The sequence below is a fragment of the Urocampus carinirostris genome, chromosome 7 (assembly GCF_059441175.1).
Source record: "Urocampus carinirostris isolate Australia breed hairy pipefish chromosome 7, RoL_Ucar_1.0, whole genome shotgun sequence".
In the NCBI taxonomy this organism is placed as follows: Eukaryota; Metazoa; Chordata; class Actinopteri; order Syngnathiformes; family Syngnathidae; genus Urocampus; species Urocampus carinirostris.
Window position 1 is genome coordinate 42,692,112 of NC_142355.1, and position 20,734 is coordinate 42,712,845.

Genomic DNA, 20,734 nt, shown 5'->3' on the forward strand with positions numbered 1-20,734 from the left:
CAATGTTATCACTCATTGGGGTTGAAGTCTGTGCACTCTCCCTCAAGAACTGTTCACTTGGAGACCAGTTTGGGCTCATACCATGCCCCCTGTCCCTCCCATCACTAACATGTTCTTGGAGACCACCTACACCTTCACTTCCATACCCACTAGTAAGTGTGTTTGCATTCAAACCATTAAAATGGACACCCCTGCCCCTGCCAATAGAAAAGCCCTGAAAATCGTCATTTTGACTACTATATCCTTCAGCCATTATACTTTCAGTAATACAAAGAATAGAAAATAAAACAGGAAAAAAATAAAAACCAGAAATTAACGAATAATTTACGTATTGATAGCAAATGCACAGTGGCACAAATACATAAGACGAAATCAACGCGCCAATGCAGTGCAACAGTACCCTCTAGTGGACACAAGAAGAACATGCAGCAACGCCGGGATCTGCTCAGAGGCTGATCAAGGTGATCCAGTTGTGTAGTCACGGCACCAGTGTAGCGACCCTCTTTCATGCACGACACAAGGTTTCACAATCTCTGGGTTTATTGCCTGCATTCAATAAACAAAACAATACAAAAGTCAGGGGCTTCTGTTCACGACTGCAATTATCTTCAACGCTTACAAACTTATTTTAAGCTACAGCAAGCAGACAACATGCGAGCACATTAATAATGAAACTTCGATAATAACAATGAACATAACTTTCACACGTACCTGCATTCAATAAACAAAACAATACAAAAGTCAGGGGCTTCTGTTCACGACTGCAATTATCTAAAATATTAAAGATACAAAAGAACGGGTCATCACTCAACAGGCCGCACCTCGTGGCGTGTTTGCATCAAAACACGTTGCATCTTCATTTCAAGCTGTATTGCTTAACCTCTTATTTAGTGCTTTTTTAATATACATCATTTAGAACAACTTATATATCTTTATATACAAAAATAATTTCGAAAGCAGCTCAAATGTCTAGCAAAATATGCATTTTTTTATCCAACTGATATTGGGCACATCTTACCTGCAACGCTTACAAACTTATTTAAGCTACGGCAAGCGCTGAAGCCCATAAAGTGCCAAACGAAAAGAACAGTCGCAGACGCCCATGACTTAACAACTGAATGAGGTACCGGAATATTAACAGTAATACAACAAAAACACAGATTTGGTGAGAATTCAAAAAAACATTCAAAACAATCAAATTTCAACTCTGTTACACCCGGAGGAAACTCACGCAAGCACGGGGAGAACATACAAACTCCGCACAGGAAGTCCGGTAGCTGGATTTGAACCCACACAGGAGGTTCCCAAGACCTTAGAACTGTGCCGCACACGCGCTATAACCACTGCGCTGCCGTGCTGCCCCGTGTTCTTAAGTTGAATGGCTGAAATTGCCAACATACTCTAAGTGATGCGTGTAGCAGTCCTTTTCTTTATCACGGATAGGTTCATTGTCCGACAATATTTTCACGACCCGAACCAAAGGCAGCATTAAACATGTTTGTACTTTTTCTAAATTAAGAACTATAATAAATAAACAATTATAACTTCTATATTGATAACAACAATAATAATATTAATGAGTGTAAATCCACTGTGCAGTCTCATGGAACTTTAAATGTCAACATTACACAAAAATCACATACAGTCGTTTTCCAAACTGCTTTTCCTAACAGGTCACAGGGGTGCTGGCCCCAGCCATGTTTTGGAATGTGGGAGGGAGCTAGAGTGTCGAAAGGCAAGGGGAGAACATGCAAACACCAAACAACAAGACAGGTAGCTGGAATTGAACCCGGGACCACTGAACTGTGAGGCAAATAGCAACACGCTGTGGTCACTTTGTTATTGTTTGATACTAAACGTTGATTTGGTCGATCCTGTGCCAAGTAATGAAAAGTGGAAACTTACCAAATAAACCAACCGCAAAAAGCTTGTTGGTGGTTATGTGGTTTTTGTGTTGTCTTCTTGACTTAGGGATGACTGCATCCTCAAACTCCGTTGCCAAAAGATTTTCCATAGCAGCAAGTTTGTTTAGCATGACTTAGTTTACTGCTCTTTATGCTGTGTGTATGTGTCATTGATTTTCTAACGTACCACCTCGAAGACTCTGTTCAAGTTCAGTCTGAAACGTAGCAATGTCAGCAAAACAATAGGTAAAAAAAGGAACTTATTTTCCTTTCTGCCCTGGTACCAAAGTACCCATGGCCAGTCCTCGGTCCAGTGGTGGTGGACCACTGCTTTTCAGTGAACTGAACAATTCAAATCAGTTTTTTGGGAAATAACTGTTCAAAAGATGAATGTCACTGAATCGTTCTTTTAAATACAGCAGTGAAGAAGGAATACTTTAAGAAGAGATCCGTTCACGCGTATTTGATGAAAACATTTGCTGATAATACAACACTAACAAGCATCTTCCTATGAGAATTATTTTTCAATTATTTTCCATCATAATCATAACCTCTTGTTTCTCTAGCAGCCACAACCCGCACGCATAACTGCATTGCAGTCGGCCCAGCCCACATCATTGCCAAAACTCGGGCCTTCCATCCAGCCTGTATCCAGACCTCTTCGTCCTCTAAACCCACCACACGGTGCTGGCTTTCCCAACTGCCCTGGACGGGGCAAAATGGGGAAATTGTGCAACCCCGAGGAGATGACCTCAAAAGACTACTACTTTGACTCGTACGCCCATTTTGGTATCCATGAGGTATGTTGCCAGTGTGTGTACTGCAGATACGTTTACATGAAAATCTGAATAGACTACATGGTTTTCCAAATCTTCTGTTTTGAAGGATATATGTATTGAAAACAGATCTAATGGGTCAGGTCAAAATTAATTTGTTGACATTGAGAAATTAAAACCATCAGGCGATCGAAAAATTGTGTATTTTTCCTATATGTTCAGTTTTATTGTAAAGTGGAACTTAACAGCCATTAGACTGTTAAATGGTCAATCTAACATATAGTTAACCTAAACCTAAACGGCTGCTAATCTGACTTTTTGCACTACTGGCGGTTCTTTATAGCTTGCCACTCCCTGCACATTTGCTCTCTGCACTATTGTACTTACAGCGTTATTGTTACAGTGTTAATGTTACTGTTTACCTGACTTGTTAACCTGAATGCCCATTTTGCACATCTGGTTAGCTACTCCTCTTGCACTATCGGCACTATGGTAAAATACTATACGTAGCCATAATACAATACAACTTTTACTTATATCTGTACATTTGAGGAAACTGTGCGGGTCAGATGTATCGACATTTCGTTCTGTATACACGTGTACTAGAATGACAATAAAGTAGATCTGAATCTGAATCTGAAACAGCTTTTTAAATGGATACATAATTGTGTCTTTTTCAAACTTGACACATTGTCCTACAAGTAAGATTCACTGATTCCCATCTCTGCAAGCAGGAGCTAAGTTGAAGAAAACTATCATAAAATTTCCTTTTATTCGTGACCTGAAGAGCAAACTTGATGTACATCGAGAAAATAACTGTGTTTACTTCTTAATTTTAACATTTGTAATCAACATTGTAGAGTACAGGGCTTTGCAAAGGTATTGCCCCCCCCAAAACATGTTGCCACATGTCAGGCTTCTAACATATGGATATTATATATATTATTTTTTTCCCAAGAAACTACAACATGTGAGACACTACGGTGAAAAGAAACCAAATGTATTCAATATTTTATATTGTGCTAACAAATGAGAAAATGAAAAGTAGGCATTGCAGAATATTAGCCGCATTTGAGTTGATACTTTCTACAACCCCTTTTTGCTGCAATCTCAGCCTAAGGTCTTTTAGGGTATGTCTCTATACGTTTTGCACATTTTAAAACAGAAATATTTGCCCATCCTTCTTAACATATCAAGTCTCTTTGGGTTTGATGCTTGTTTTGCACAGTATTTTTCAGATCCACAAATTTTCCATAGGATTAAGGTCTGGACTTTGTCTTGATCATTCTAAAACCTGGTGCAGGTCTACAATTTTGTCTCTGGTGTCCTCCGACAGCTCTTTTGTCTTGGCCATAGCGGAGTTTGGCGTGTGACTAACCGAGGTTGTTGACAGGTGGCTTTTAATCTGATAATGAGTTTAAACAGGTGACATTAATACAGGTAATTAGGGTAACCTCCTTAGACGTCGTTAGAAGAAATTGGAGTGCTTCGACAGCTAGAATTACTTATTTTCCACACAAGTTTGGAAATACATTTTTCTGTCTTTTTTTCAACAATCTGTCTCTCATGGTTGAGGTTTGCCCATGTTGACGATTACAGGCCTCTCTAATCTTTTCAAGTTGGTTAAAGGCTAGGCTAAAGGCTAAACCCTTCAAAACGCCTCTCCCATCCATTTTCCTCTCCAACGTTCGCTCTCTGGACAATAAACTGGACCATTTACAACTGGAACTAACATCGAACCGCGAGGTGACGAACTGCTGCGCTATAATTCTGACGAAGACATGGTTAAACTTAACTATCCTGGCTGACGCTCAAGGAAACTGTGCGGGTCAGATGTATCGACATTTCGTTCTGTATTCACGTGTACACGAATGACAATAAAGTATATCTGAATCTGAATCTGAACTTGCACGATTGATGGTTAAATACCGTAAAATCCGGACTATAGAGCGCACCTGATTATAAGCTGCACGCACTACATTTTGCGGACATTAATGGTTTTGTTCTTACACAAGCCGCACCTGTATATAAGCCGCATGCGCCAACATTCAAACGTATAACACAGTCACAAGTTGATCCCAAACCTAACTTTAGGTGCCGCAATTGTAACTGCCAGACATGGGGACTTGAGACTTAGTGACTTGGACTCGAGTCGACTCGAGTCGCTGTTTTTATGACTTGTGACTTGACTTGGACTTGGCAATCTAAGACTCGGGACTTGACTTGTGACTTGACTTGCCCAAGAAAAAAATACTTGGGACTTACTTGGGACTTGAAGGTGAAGACTTGAGACTTACTTGAGACTTGCACATGTGTGACTTGGTCCCATGTCTGGTAACTGCAAATATAGTACACAATCCATCCACCACATTCGGCAACATAAGCGGAAAATGATACCAGTAGTTATAATTTAATGCAAACCTTTAAAGTCCACGTCCCGTTGAAAGTAATCCAAAGAAAAAAATGTATATTTCCAAAGTTAAGGGTGGGAAAAATATATATCCACTATTGTCCGCTGCAACAACAAAGAGATTTAACTCAGCTTTAACCCACTTCCCGTCAGCTCGTGTTTGCTCCGCCCCTTCTTTTTGATTCGCTCGTAGAAATTATATCACGATAAGTCTTTAAAATAAATACATTACAAAAATATACTGTTGCAAATACATATTATACATGGTTTTACATATTTACAAAGAAAGACGGTACACCGAGAGAGTTTTAAAAGCTTTAATAATAATAATATAACTTTCATCCCAAACCGTGCCTGTGAAAGGTACCACCACGCTACTCCTAACACGCTTGCAACGCACAAAGCGAAGTAGTTAAAAAAAGCCGTACCGCAATTGCAAAATTCACGGTAAACCGTCCTTGTCTTTCTCCTCATAACTATTGCCATAAAGGGCGTCTTCCTCATAATCGGAACGAACCTCTGTCCTCTGTCATATGGACAATTTGAACATAAACTAAGAGGATGCAGTCTACCACGGCGCACAATTCCACCGGTTTAAATTTTACCTTTTGTACTAGAGTGCCGCTGGTGGCCGTTAGAAAAATTACATAAATTGGCCGCTTCACTGAATAAGCCGCAGGGAAAAAAGTAGCGGCTTATAGTCCGGAATTTACGGTAAATGCTTTTTTTTCCTCACTTTATTGTAAATGTTCACTGATCATAAAAATTTGGGGAACACTTTTAAAACAGATCTGATTTAAAGTGTGTTAAGGGGGAATGATCGTAAATATATTTTCTGATAATATTTAGCTGATTTTTAAGTAAAATCTATTACGCCACATAATTTGATAGAATTGAAAATTATCAATCTATAGAGGGTGTAGTTCCAAGACACCCCAAAAATGAGAGTGCAAAATTAAAGCAACAGACATGTCATTTTTGGTCGAATGTCATTGTATCAATGTCAGGTTAAAAACAATGTCCGAATGAAATAAGACAACAATCCAACTTGTTTATTAAAGAAAAGCAAACATATTGAAACAAGGTAAAAATGTGTTCCTGAATTGAAATGAAATACTTCCGCAGACTGAAGTGTGAGCCTCCTTTTTATACGGTGTCATAGATTCTGATTGGAGGACAGAATAACCATGTGCACGTAAAAGGATTCTGATTGGTTCAGACAGGAATCCCATAGCGTGCGAGTATAATAAATGAGCAATAGGGATAGTGAACTTTGTAAAAGCAATGCGTTCCTGTGAGGAGAAAAGCAAGCTTTCGGCTAGGAATTTGGAGGTTTCGGTTCTCTCCCAGAACCGAAACCTGATAAGATGAATGGAATTTGTGAGGAAAATCCATCTTTTGACCTTCGAGCTGCTTCTCTCTGAACACCAAGTGAAATCGCAAAACCACACACTTATTGAGCACTACAGAAACACAAACATACAGCAACATAAAAGCATAAAGTATATACTGGGTGTAAAATATAGAATATAGTATAAAAGGCACACTTAGAATATACAGGGAGTGCAGAATTATTAGGCAAGTTGTATTTTTGAGGATTAATTTTATTATTGAACAACAACCATGTTCTTAATGAACCCAAAAGTCTCATTAATATCAAAGCTGAATATTTTGGAAGTTGGAGTGGGGCTTTTTTAGTTTTAGCTATTTTAGGAGGATATCTGTGTGTGCAGGTGACTATTACTGTGCATAATTATTAGGCAACTTAACAAAAAACAAATGTATACCCATTTCAATTATTTATTTTCATCAGGGAAACCAATATAACAGCTCAACATTCACAAATATACATTTCTGACATTCAAAAACAAAACAAAAACAAATCAGTGACCAATATAGCCACCTTTCTTTGCAAGGACACTCAAAAGCCTGCCATCCATGGATTCTGTCAGTGCTTTGATCTGTTCACGATAAACATTGCGTGCAGCAGCAACCACAGCCTCCCAGACACTGTTCAGAGAGGTGTACTGTTTTCCCTCCTTGTAAATCTCACATTTGATGAGGGACCACAGGTTCTCTATGGGGTTCAGATCAGGTGAACAAGGAGGCCATGTCATTAGTTTTTCTTCTTTTAGACCCTTTCTTGCCAGCCACGCTGTGGAGTACTTGGATGCGTGTGATGGAGCGTTGTCCTGCATGAAAATCATGTTTTTCTTGAAGGATGCGGACTTCTTCCTGTACCACTGCTTGAAGAAGGTGTCTTCCAGAAACTGGCAGTAGGACTGGGAGTTGAGCTTGAGTCCATCCTCAACCCGAAAAGGCCCCACAAGCTCATCTTTGATGATACCAGCCCATACCAGTACCCCACCTCCACCTTGCTGGCGTCTGAGGCGGACTGGAGCTCTCTGCCCTTTACCGATCCAGCCACGGGCCCATCCATCTGGCCCATCAAGACTCACTCTCATTTCATCAGTCCATAAAACCTTAGAAAAATCCGTCTTGAGATTTTTCTTGGCCCAGTCTTGACGTTTCAGCTTGTGTGTCTTGTTCAGTGGTGGTCGTTTTTCAGCCTTTCTTACCTTGGCCATGTCTCTGAGTATTGCACACCTTGTGCTTTTGGGCACTCCAGTGATGTTGCAGCTCTGAAATATGGCAAAACTGGTGGCAAGTGGCATCTTGGCAGTTGTACGCTTGACTTTTCTCAGTTCACGGGCAGTTATTTTGCGCCTTGGTTTTTCTACACGGTTCTTGCGACCCTGTTGACTATTTTGAATGTAATGCTTGATTGTTCGATGATCACGCTTCAGAGGCTTGGCAATTTTAAGAGTGCTGCATCCCTCTGCAAGATATCTTACTATTTTTGATTTTTCAGAGCCTGTCAAGTCCCTCTTCTGACCCATTTTGCCAAAGGAAAGGAAGTTGCCTAATAATTATGCACACCTGATATAGGGTGTTGATGTCATTAGACCACACCCCTTCTCATTACAGAGATGCACATCACCTGATATGCTTAATTGGTAGTAGGCTTTCGAGCCTATACAGCTTGGAGTAAGACAACATGCATAAAGAGGATGATGTGGTCAAAATACTAATTTGCCTAATAATTCTGCACTCCCTGTAGTTTCCCCCACAATCAATAACACATACCAACACATAGATCAGAAATTCATCACAAAATACAAATAAATGGTCCTAAATAATCATGTTGTGGAGTGGAAATCTTCAAAGTACACTAAAACGCATGTGCTAATAAAGATTCCTTGATACAGTGTATTTGAAAATTAACATACGGTACATCTCAAAAGTGAGGACACCACTAACATTTCTGCAGAGATTTTATTATCATGTTTAGTAGAACAACACTGAAGAAACTTCGCTTTGACACAATGAAATGTAGTCTGTGTAAAGCTTTTATAGCAGTGTTAACCCTCAAAAATCTTAAAATAAAGCCATCACTAACTGAACCCCTTTGCAACAAAAGTGAGTACACCCTAAAGTGAAAGTTCCTGAAGTATATGGTCAGAGTACTTCCAGGTTTAGTTAGTTATTTTTTGAGGAGGAAATTAAATTTACTCTGCTATATAAGTCTGACACAGACTTATTTTCATTGTGTCAAAGCTATGTATCCTCTGTGTTGTTCTGTTAAACATTATAATTATATCTCTGCAGAAATGTGATGAGTGTACTCACAAGACTTACTGCATATTTTCCATGTTTGTTGCTGGGCAAGTAGACTACATATCATCAAAACGAACCCTACCAGGTGACTGGGTCATTTTATTTGTAGTTTGTGTGCCAAAAATGTCAGAGCACTTTGTTTTAACAAAGTAATGTTATCTTTAACCAGTATACAGTGCATCCGGAAAGTATTCACAGCGCTTCACTTTTTCCACATTTTGTTATGTTACAGCCTCATTCCAAATTGTATTAATTTAATCTCTTATCTCAAAATTCTACACAAAATACTCCATTATGACAATGTGAAAAAGTTTTTTTTTTTTTTTACATTTTTTTGAATTTATTAAAAATAGAAAACTAAGAAATCAAATTTACATAAGTATTCACAGCCTTTGCCATGAAGCTCAAAATTGAGCTCAGGTGCATCTTTTTTCCTCTGATCATCCTTGAGATCTTTCTACAGCTTAATTGGAGTCCACCTGCAGTAAATTCACTTGATTGGACATGATTTGAAATGGCACACAACTGTCCATATAAGGTCCCACAGTTGAATGTGCATGTCAAAACACAAACACCATGCATGAAGTCAAAAGAACTGTCTGTAGACCTGCAAGACAGGATTGTCTTGAGGCCCAAATCTGGGGAATGATACAGAAAAAAATTCTGCTGCTTTGAAGGTCCCAATGAGCACAGTGGCCTCCATTATTCGTAAATGGAAGACATTTGGAACTACCAGGACTCTTCCTAGAGCTGCCCGGCCTTCTAAACTGAGCGATCGGGGAAGAAGGGCCTTAGTCAGGGAGGTGACCAAGAACCCGATGGACACTCTGTCAGAGCTCCAGCGTTCCTCTGTGGAGAGAGGAGAGCCTTCCAGAAGGACAACCATCTCTGCAGCAATCCACCAATCAGGCCTGTATGGTAGAGTGGCCAGACGAAAGCCACTCCTTAGTAAAAGGAACATGGAAGCCCGTCTGGAATTTGCCAAAAAGCACCTGAATGACTCTCAGACCATGAGAAACAAAATTCTCTGGTCTGATGAGACGAAGATTGAACTCTTTGATGTGAATGCCAGGCGCCATGTTTGGAGGAAACCAGGTGCCGCTCATCACCAGGCCAATACCATCCCTACAGTGAAGCATGGTGGTGGGAGCATCATGCTGTGGGGATGTTTTTCAGCAGCAGGAACTGGCAGACTAGTCAGGATAGAAGGAAAAATTGAATGCAGCAATATATAGAGATATCCAGGATGAAAACCTGCTCCAGGGCACTCTTGACGTCAGGCTGGGGCGAAGGTCCATTTTTCAGCAGGACAACGACCCAAAGCACACAGCCAAGATCTCAAAAGATTGGCTTCAGAACCACTCCGTGAATGTCCTGGAGTGGCCCAGCCAGAGTCCAGACTTGAATCCGATCGAACATCTCTGAGAGATCTGAAAATGGCTGTGCACAAACGTCTCCCATCCAACCCGATTGAGCTTGAGACTTATTGCAAAAATGAATGGGCAAAACTGCCTAAAGATAGGTGTGCTAAACTTGTGGGATCATATTCAAAAAGACTTGAGGCTGTATTTGCTGCCAAAGGTGGATCAACAAAGTATTAAGCAAAGGCTGTGAATACCTATGTAAATGTGATTTCTTAGTTTTTTTTTAATAAATTCCAAAAAAGTAAAAAAAAAAACTTTTTCACATTGTCATAATGGAGTATTTTGTGTAGAATTTTGGGATAAGAGTATAAATTAATACAATTTGGAATGAGGCTGTAACATAACAAAATGTGGAAAAAGTGAAGCGCTGTGAATACTTTCCGGATGCACTGTATGTTAGTTGAATGCAATAGCACAAGCATTTTAAACATGTTTTAAGAAGATGTACTTAAAGAGACAGTTTGTGTTTCTCGGCCACTAAATGTCGTATGGTGTAGTGCAACTGAAAATGAGTGCTAAAAAAGCCCAAGCAAGAATACAAACTATGTAGACTTTAAAGGCCATGAAAAGTTGCATGACACTTTACACCGAAATATAATGGTGACCAGATGATGAAGGTGCTCTATCTGAGTCTGATCAGAACAATTGCTGCTGGTAACAATGGAAACCAGTACTATTTGTTCCCAATTGGGGAGTGAACCCCAACCCCAGAAAACGGCCTGGAGAGGAATGGTTGCCATCAGGCTTTACTTGCCTAAGACACACCACAGATGGTGGTACTAAAATGATCCAGGCTGTTAAAGTATATGTGAATCGTGACACAAAAAGATATCTATAAAATAAAAAAAACATTAAGAATTGATATGTAAACAAATCGTTCAATCATGAATACATTAATCCATAATCAGCTAACGCTGCATTTAAAAGAACAGCGTGTATCTTACTGCTATGGGAACCCCCAAAAACTGTCAAAAAGCCTGGCAAAACAAATTTAAGTCAAAATGTGCTTTATAGTCACCATAGAGGTTGGGTGCATCATTTAAAGTATCCTCAACAAGTTGTAAGTAGAATGTTTTCTTTATTATGTTTAATGCACGACTGAGTTGCGAAAGTCTTTGCATTTTTCCTCACTGCATCTATCAGCTTTTATCCTAATTTATCAGACCTGTTCGGGACTCATAACATAATAGGAAACAGTAAAGGAGGGGGGAGGAGTTATCTTATGTTTCCTGTTATTCTCGCATGAAAATGGTGAAAGTATGAAAAGCACTGTTTTAAATACAGTCCAAATCTAACCCAAACCCCTCAAAAGATGGAAAAACAAAGAGTTAATTCAAGCGTTTCAAAGACATGTAAGTATATGCATGCGCCATAAAAGCATTTTGACAAAGTCTGAAGATTGTGTCAGCAAGTAGAACATTTTGAAATTCTGGACAGCACCTTTAAGTCTCCCTAATTTGGGGTCAGCTCTTGAGTAAATTTTTAGCTTTGCCCTAATTGCACCTTGGAACTTGTTCAAGAAATTGCTGAAAGTGGAAAAATATATTAGGATTATGTACAGTATATATTGTTGTGGTTTTCTATAAGATGAAAATCTTTCGAAATATTGTCTAATGCTTGGAAAATATTTTAAATTAATGTTAAATGACTTCAGTGTATGAAACCCTTTTTTCTTAATTCAAAAATTGGTTGAATTAAGGTTTTACATTTTTTTCGTCTCCAGACATTTAATCCTTACGGTCCATTATTTCTTTTCAACCTGTGCTCTGGATTGTAAATGCTTACTTGTTATTTTTAGCACTCTTTGATTGCACCACAAAATACAGTGACATTTAGTAGTCAAATCATACACGCTGTCCATTTATATTTCCTTAAAATTCCTCAAATGATAATGGTGAGGCCCACAATTATCCCTGCAGCCACATGTTTGAGACTCCTGCTTTAAAGTCTCTTCCAACCACAGTTCACAAATTAATAATCAAATTATATGAAGTGGGTAATAGTTCAAGGCTCATGGGAATCTTCCCCAAACAGCTTTAATTTATTTGAGAGCCAGAAGATGTTGTTTGGATACAAATACTGCATACAGTATATCACAGCAAATCCACCAACATAGTTGTCACGCTGTGTATTTTAAGTTCCACAAAAACAAATTGCCACTTTCCCTCTTACCCTCAAAAGCTTTCCCTCAACAGAATTTTTTTTTTTACATTTAAACCAGGAAATGCTGAAAGATGAAGTGAGGACGCTCACCTACCGCAATTCCATGTATCACAACAAACACGTGTTCAAGGACAAAATCGTTCTGGACGTTGGAAGCGGGACTGGGATCTTATCCCTGTTTGCGGCCAAGGCAGGAGCAAAGCATGTGTATGGGGTAAGTCAGGGGTGTCAAACTCATTTTTCCCAAGGGCCACTTCAGCTTAGTGGGCCAGATGGAACGTATAAATGGAACTAAATGTAATTGGTATGTAAAATTGTACTCCTTCATCAGGATTCATATGGGTGCCTAGAAATCTTTGTAGTGCTTGAATTTTAATGTTGTTTTGAAGAATGGAAAGGTGCCTGAATTTTGGGTAAAGTGCTTGCTTTAAATGCTAGAAATTGTTGCTAAGTTTCTCAACAAGTCTGCTTAAAAATGACGCCGACACTGCTATCTTCTTTCATTGTGATTAACTGCAGCTGACATTAGTTTTTACCGTTCCAAAGTCGCCTTCTATGGCCTCGCCATACTCCTCCCATGCCCGAGTTTTTGCCTCGGCAACTGCCGAAGCTGCATTTTGCCTGGCCAGACGATACCTGCCAGCTGCTTCCACTGTCCCACAGGCCAGGAGTGCCCGATAAGACTTCTTCTTCAGCTTGACGGCATCCCTCACAGCTGGTGACCACCCACGTGCCTGAGGTTTGCCGCGACGGCAGGCACCGACTACCTTATGGCCACAGCTCCAATAAGCTGGCTGACATTGGAGGCACGGAACATGGTCCACTCGGACTCAATGTCCCCTGCATCCCTCGAGACATGGGCAAAGTTCTGCAGGAGGTGTGAATTGAAACTCTCTCTGACAGGATATTCTGCTAGCCGTTCCCAACAGACCATCACAAAACACTTGAGTCTGCCAGGTCAGACCGGCATCTTCCCCCACCATTCGAGTCAACTCACCACCAGGTGGTGATTAGTTGACAGCTCCCCCCGCTCTTCACCCGAGTGTCCAAAACATGCGTCCGCAGGTCTGATGAAACTACTAAAAAGTCGATCATCAAACTACGGCCTAGGGTGTCCTGGTGCCAAGTGTATATATGGACACCCTTATGTCTGAACATGGTGTTTGTTATAGACATGACGGACATAGAAGTCCAAGAAATATACACCTCTCGGGTTTAGGTTTAGGTCAGGTTCTTCCCATTCACGCCCCTCCAGCTCCCACTGTCATTGCTCACGTGAGCATTGAAGTCTCCCAGCAGTACGAGGGAGTCCCTAGAGGTCGCACTCTTGAGCACACCCTACAAGGAGACCCTACAAGGACTAAAAGAAGGGTGGGTACTATGAACTGCTATTTGTTGCATAAGCACAAAAAACAGTCAGGCGGAGAAAGGCTAACCTCTCAGCCAAGTTTACATGCGCTGAGCCATGGCACAAAAAATATGCCCACAACGGCTCTGCGCATCTCACCACGGGCAACTCCAGAGAGGAAGAGAGTCCAACCGCTCTCGATAGGACTGGTACCAGAGCCCAATGTGTGCAGGTGAGTCCGAACTTCTCAACCTCTCACACCAACTCGGGCTCCCTCCCCGCCAGAGAGGTAACATTCCATGTCCCAAAAGTCAGTTTCTGTAGCCAGGGATCGGCGCCCTAAGTATCCCTCGTTTGGCTGCCACCCAGCTCTCTACGCACCTGCCCCTTTTGTCCCCTCCCACAGGTGGTGAGCCCACGGTAAGCCCCCTGTGAGCAAAGGCCTGGCCACCAGGCGCTGGAAGCGGAGCCAGAGAGAGCCCCGGTAACTCGTGTCCAGGCGAGGGAAAAAGTTTTGCGTCATCTTAAGGGGTCTTTTGATCTGCGTTTTGTCTGGCCCCTTAGCCCTCAGCTCGAAACTGTTTGTCATGGGTGACCCTACCAGGGGCTTAAAGCACCCCGACAAGATAGCTTCTTGGATCATTGGGACACACAAACTCCTCCACCACAGTAAGGTAGCAGATCAACTTTTCCTGTGCTTACGGTGCACTGGATTTAAAGGCACACATTCAAATTTCCAGCCATTTTGAGGTTTTTGGGTGCGCCATATAAACTGGAAAATACGGTAATCAACAAAATGAAGAGAATAGAATACTAAGCATACTATTTTGCAGCACTAGACAATTGACACGTGCATCTGGGCATAGATACTGTATGTCTGATGCGTAGGTCAGGCTTCCTACAACCCTTTTGTGAATTCTCCTGTCCAAAGCAGGTGATAAAAGTGCAGGCAACAAAAACGATATAAGAGCCGAGGGTACAAGACATTGCTAGTCAGCTCATGTCTGAGGATATACTGTACACCACTAGCTTAGGATAACATGGAGCCTATTTTGGGAAGGTGCCAGTGAGCATATATTTTGCAAGGAATGATTAACATAGAATAGCCAAGAGAATTGTAAAGCACATGATGACAATATGCGCTGGGCTACCGAGTGCATTTGCCTTTCTCCTTCTGCCTCTTCTTTCTATGCGTCTCCATCCCTGCTGTGCATTTACTTTTCTGCTTCAGCTCACTATTGTGTCACTGATGCCCATTTGGCTGTACTCAAACACACCCAAAAATTGCAAGTTCAACTTGAAGGATGGAATCCACTTACAATGTCACAAAAGTGAGCACACCCCTCACATTTCTGGAGATTTGTCAAACAAAACCGAAGAAACATTGTTTTGGCACAATGAAAAGAAATCCATGTAAAGCTTACACAGCAGATTATTTATTTTTCCCCTTATAAAAACTATAAAATATAGCCAATAATAACCAAACCCCTGTCAACAAAAGTGAGTACACCCCTAAAGCACTACACCCCCTAGGTCCAAAACAAAGCACTGCTTATCATTTTCCCTCCAAAGTACCATGTGGTTTGTTACCCTTACTACATCTCGGGTATAAATAGGGAGCAAGTGTGTTCAATTTGAAGTACGCTATGTCATACTGGTCACTGAAACTCCCAAAATAGCACTGCATGGCAAGGAACTCTATGTGGACCTTAAAAATGAATTGTGGCACTAAATAAGGCTGTCCAAGGCTACAGGTTGATTGCTGACACCTTGAAGTTGTACTACAGTGGCCAAGATCTTCCAGCCTTAAAAAAGATCAGGATGCACTTACAATAGGGCTTCTGTTGGATGTCCAAGGAAGCTGAGTGAACGTGCACAGTGCCACATCCAAATGCTATCTAGGAAAGATAGGGGCAAAAGTGCTGTGAGCATTGGCACAGTGATTAGAGAGGTGGGGGGGTCAGTCTGGAAGTTCTCACACCATGAACTTAAGAAACTTTCACTTTAGGGTGTGTAACTTTTGTTGCAAAGGGGTTTAGTCATTGACGACTGTATTTTGAGTTTTTTGCAATACATATGTTAAAGGATTAAGTCAAGTCAAGTCACATTTATTTATATAGCCCTTAATCACAAACATGTCTCAAAGGACTGCACAGGATTACAATTACAAAATTACACAGTTACCTGATCTTAAACCAGCATGCGGGCAAGGAACAACTCAAAAACCTCAGTGTGAGGAGAAAAGAGAAACCTTGAGAAAGGACCTCACATGTGGTAATCCCCCTTCCAGGATTGACCAGGGTGAATTACAATTAGCATAACTGTGCGGTCCCTGTATGCCCGGTGCCAGAGTCTGGTCCGCATTGCCGGCACTAAGTCGGATTCGTTCCCGGTGAGGGTTGGGCTTCGCCAGGGCTGCCCTTTGTCACCGATTCTGTTCATAACTTTTATGGACAGAATTTCTAGGCGCAGCCTTGGCGGGGATGGAGTTCGGTTTGGGGGCCTCAGCATTGCGTCACTGCTTTTTGCAGATGACGTGGTGCTGTTGGCTTCCTCAGGCCGTGATCTTCAGCTCTCGCTGGAGCGATTCGCAACCGAGTGTGAAGCGGCCGGGATGGGGATCAGCACCTCCAAGTCCGAGGCCATGGTTCTCAGTCGGAAAAGGGTGGTATGCTCCCTCCGGGTCGGGGAGGAGGTCTTGCCCCAAGTGGAGGAGTTCAAGTATCTTGGGGTCTTGTTCATTAGTGAGGGTAGGATGGAACGGGAGATCGACAGATGGGTCGGTGCAGCGTCTGCCGTCATTCGGACCCTGTACCGGTCTGTCGTGGTGAAGAGGGAGCTGAGCCAAAAGGCAAAGCTCTCGATCTACCGGTCGATCTACGTTCCTACCCTCACCTATGGTCATGAACTTTGGGTCATGACCGAAAGAACTCGATCCCGGATACAAGTGGCTGAAATGAGTTTCCTCCGCAGGGTGGCTGGGTTCTCCCTTAGAGATAAGGTGAGAAGCTCAGTCATCCGGGAGGGACTCGGCTTAGAGCCACTGCTCCTCCGCGTTGAGAGGAGCCAGTTGAGGTGGCTCGGGCATCTAATAAGGATGCCTCCTGGACGCCTCCCTCGGGAGGTGTTCCGGGCATGTCCCACCGGCAAGAGGCCCCGGGGGCGGCCCAGGACACGTTGGAGAGACTATGTCTCTCGGCTGGCTTGGGAACGCCTCGGGGTCCCGTCGGATGAGCTGGAGGAGGTGGCTGGGGATAGGGACGTCTGGGCTTCCCTTTTAACGCTGCTGCCCCCGCGACCCGACCTCGGATAAGCGGAAGACAATGGATGGATGGATGGATAACTGTACACATAATAGTAAACATTAGGTAAGATGTTTAAATTGTCCGGAAAGTGCATGACATCAGCGACGCCCCCAGCTTGCAAAACCAGTCCAGAAAGTCTATGACAGCCACGACACTGCCTCCCATCTCTGCCAGCTGGTAAATGGCTGGCTTGGGAACGCCTCGGGGTCCCGTCGGATGAGCTGGAGGAGGTGGCTGGGGATAGGGACGTCTGGGCTTCCCCTTTAACGCTGCTGCCCCCGCGACCCGACCTCGGATAAGCGGAAGACAATGGATGGATGGATGGATAACTGTACACATAATAGTAAACATTAGGTAAGATGTTTAAATTGTCCGGAAAGTGCATGACATCAGCGACGCCCCCAGCTTGCAAAACCAGTCCATAAAGTCTATGACAGCCACGACACTGCCTCCCATCTCTGCCAGCTGGTAAATGCATGGGTTGACATGCTGCAGGTCAGACGCTGGTCCTCTGACCCATCCCGAATCATCCTTCTCCTTCGAATCATCCAGGCAGGCGTCGGAAAAAGACAGGACAAAACAGAATATGAGGTGGGCATCAATCATACGCTTTGGAATAGAAGTGTGTCTTAAGCCTTGATGTAAAAACTTCCGTTGAGGTTGCAGATCTTATCTCCAGAGGCAGGGCATTCCATAACACCGGGGCCCGGATGGAGAACGCTCTCGAGCCTACAGACTTCTTGGCTCTCGGAGTCACAAGTAGACCGGGATTTTCCGAGCGCAGACTCCGTGCAGGAACATAGGGGGAAATCAAATCGGAGAGATAAGAGGGTGCAAGCCCATGCAAACATTTATATGTTAATAAGAGAACCTTAAAGTCACATCTTAAGTGGACTGGGAGCCAGTGCAAGTTGGCCAATACAGGAGTAATATGCTCAAACTTTTTGGTCTTAGGCAAAAGTCTAGCTGCCGCATTCTGAACCAGCTGCAAACTTTTAATGCTAGACATCGGGAGACCAGAAAGCAATACATTACAGTAATCAAGCCGAGAAGTAATAAACGCATGAATTAAAACCTCTGCATCTGATTGGGACAGCATCGAACAAATCTTCACAATATTACGGAGGTGGTAGAAAGCTATTCTAGTATTTTTTTTCACGTGTAACTGAAACGACAGATTAGGATCAAATATAACACCTAGATTTTTGACCGAGCCACTATGGGTGATATTACATTTGTCTGGATTCAGGGTTGTGTTTGAAAACAACTGACAGTTAGCTGGACCAATAATCAACATTTCATTTTTTTCTGGGTTAAGGCTTAAACAATTAAGTGACATCCATCTTTGAATCTCAGTAAGGCAAGCCTCCAGATTTCTACAACTCAAATGTCCAGTTTTTTCCAGCGGCATATACAGTTGAGTGTCATCTGCATAGCAATGGAAACTAATATTATACTTGCGGATAATGTCACCAAGCGGGATCATATAAATGCTAAAAAGAAGGGGGCCAAGTACAGAGTCTTGAGGAACACCACAGGGGACATTAGATTGTTTAGAGGTCAGATTGCGATAGTTAACACATTGCATCCTGTCTGACAGGTAGGACCTAAACCACGAGAGTACAGTTCCTGAGATACCAATGCGTTCTAGACGAACCAATAATATATTGTGGTCGACAGTATCAAAAGCAGCGCTCAGATCCAGCAGCAGTAACATTGATGAGGCACCGGAATCTATTGTTAAAAGGAGATCATTGGTTACTTTAGCCAGGGCTGTCTCAGTAGAGTGATTTGCCCTAAATGCTGACTGGACAGTTTCAAAGAGGTTATTTTCTGACATGAAGTCATTTAGCTGCTGTGCAACGACCCTTTCAAGTAATTTCGCAAAAAATTGCAGATTTGACACTGGCCTATAATTACCTAGGCTTTCCGGGTCAAGGTTAGGTCGCTTAAGCGTGGGTTTAATGACGGCAGACTTGAAGGCTAAAGGAACAATACCCGAGGATAGCGATTTATTAAAAATATTTAAAACTGATGGTCCTAAGATCCCAAACAGATCCTTCACCAGTGAAGCTGGAAACGGATCAAGCAGGCACGTAGTTTGTTTGGCCCTACTGACCATCTGTGTTAGATTATCAAGGGACAAATCATTGAAACTGGAGAATGTTTCAGAACAACCGCCGAAATGGTCCATACCTAACACCTCCACATCTTTGATATAGGAGGAGGATACAGAGCGTTCTTTTAAAATTTCATTCCTGAAAAGTTGAATATTTTTATTAAAAAATTCCATAATGTCGTTAGCAGAATAAGTGCAACGATTTGGGTTAAGTTGTTGTCTGGATAGTTTCGCCACTGTGTCAAACAAAAATTATAGGATTATTGTTGGTGAAGATGGTGAAATGGGGTGCATAGAACAAATAGTCCAGGGGTCGGGAACCTATGGCTCGCGAGCCATATATGGCTCTTTCTATGAGTATCTGTGGCTCAGAGACCAATTTGATTGCATGCAAAATTTCTTCATCTTGTTCAAAACCGGAGTTGTCAATCCTATTCAGGTACACGTAAAGCCAAACAAAGCTAAATGCAAGAGTAACACTTCGCAGTATATATAGGGCACGTTTTTCACTACAATTTACAGTGAAGGTGTCACACAAAAAAGGGGGGAAAAAAAACTCGTTTTGGCTGTACAACGCTAAAGAATCCTTTATTTTAAAGTTCACTATTTAATCTGTGTTCAGTGTTCAGATACTTTATGATGAATCCACAGAACTGTAAATACGCCAAAACACCGGAAGAGAACTTAGTCATTTGATTGGGTGAGTGGGAGGGATGGGTGGAGCTATGCAAAAAGTACAAGCATTCCCTCCCATCTCTCGCCAAAGGTAAGCACATAAGGCTCCCTATTCTCAGAATGTTGTGACGTTTTTACAAAATAAATGCTTGCATCTGGTTTTGAAACCAATATGTATGAAAAAAAGGGTCAAAAGGAGTTTAACCGATCTTGAGTAATTGCAAGAAAGAGACAAGTTTAAAGTGGTCTGTTTGTTGAATTTGGGACAGGGGCTCTGGCATTATTCTCTTTTCATAATTTTGATCAAATCATCAAAAATAAATGTGCTGAAGACTAAGCTTTTGTCTGGGGCGCCGGTTTAGCAATTTAGTAAATTTGTCTCATAATATATGGTGTGGCTCTTTCCCAAAATAAAATTAATATTTTTTGCTTTTATGGCTCTTTGAGTCCAAAAGGTTCCCGACCCCTGAAATAGTCCCTACATTTCTGCAGACAGCCCATTTAAGTGGAAGAAACTCCAATTTTCTTGAGTGTAGTCTTTAATTTCAGACGGTGTGAAGGTCCTCGAGCAGTATCTAATCTCTCAGAGTTTACCATTCTGATAAAGAATGGCTCCCAGCCCTTTATCAGAAGTATGCGTGTGGAGCACAAAGGGCAATCCAAAATCTGGATAAGCGAGAACACGGGGTTCAACCAGCATGTCAATAAGTTTACACATTTTTTCCTGGTGGGTCTCATTTCACTCGACTGGTGTCCTAGACAGCAGCTGTGTACCCTTACCCTTCTGTCCCCCACACCTCCCCTGAGACTGTTCCTGATTTCTTTTTGGCTGTAAAAGTTAATTGATGGGATTTGCCAGTCTTGAAAAATCTGAAATATATATGAACAATAATAGCTCAAAAATCTGACCAGCCTCCTCAAATGTCCAACAG

General features: G+C 42.0%; 1 protein-coding gene across 7 annotated transcripts in view; it reads left to right on the forward strand.

Annotated features, from left to right (window-relative positions):
* Positions 1 to 20,734, forward strand: part of prmt8a (protein arginine methyltransferase 8a) — an 85,254-nt gene that overhangs the window by 16,229 nt on the left and 48,291 nt on the right. For 3 of the 7 annotated variants that reach the window (XM_088341033.1, XM_088341028.1, XM_088341031.1), the window contains 2 exons: positions 2,471 to 2,704; positions 12,414 to 12,569. In XM_088341033.1, coding sequence (XP_088197159.1) covers positions 2,471 to 2,704; positions 12,414 to 12,569 — 390 coding nt within the window. The remainder of the gene's footprint in view (positions 1 to 2,470; positions 2,705 to 12,413; positions 12,570 to 20,734) is intronic. The other 4 variants (XM_088341029.1, XM_088341032.1, XM_088341034.1 and 1 more) reach the window with 2 other exon arrangements.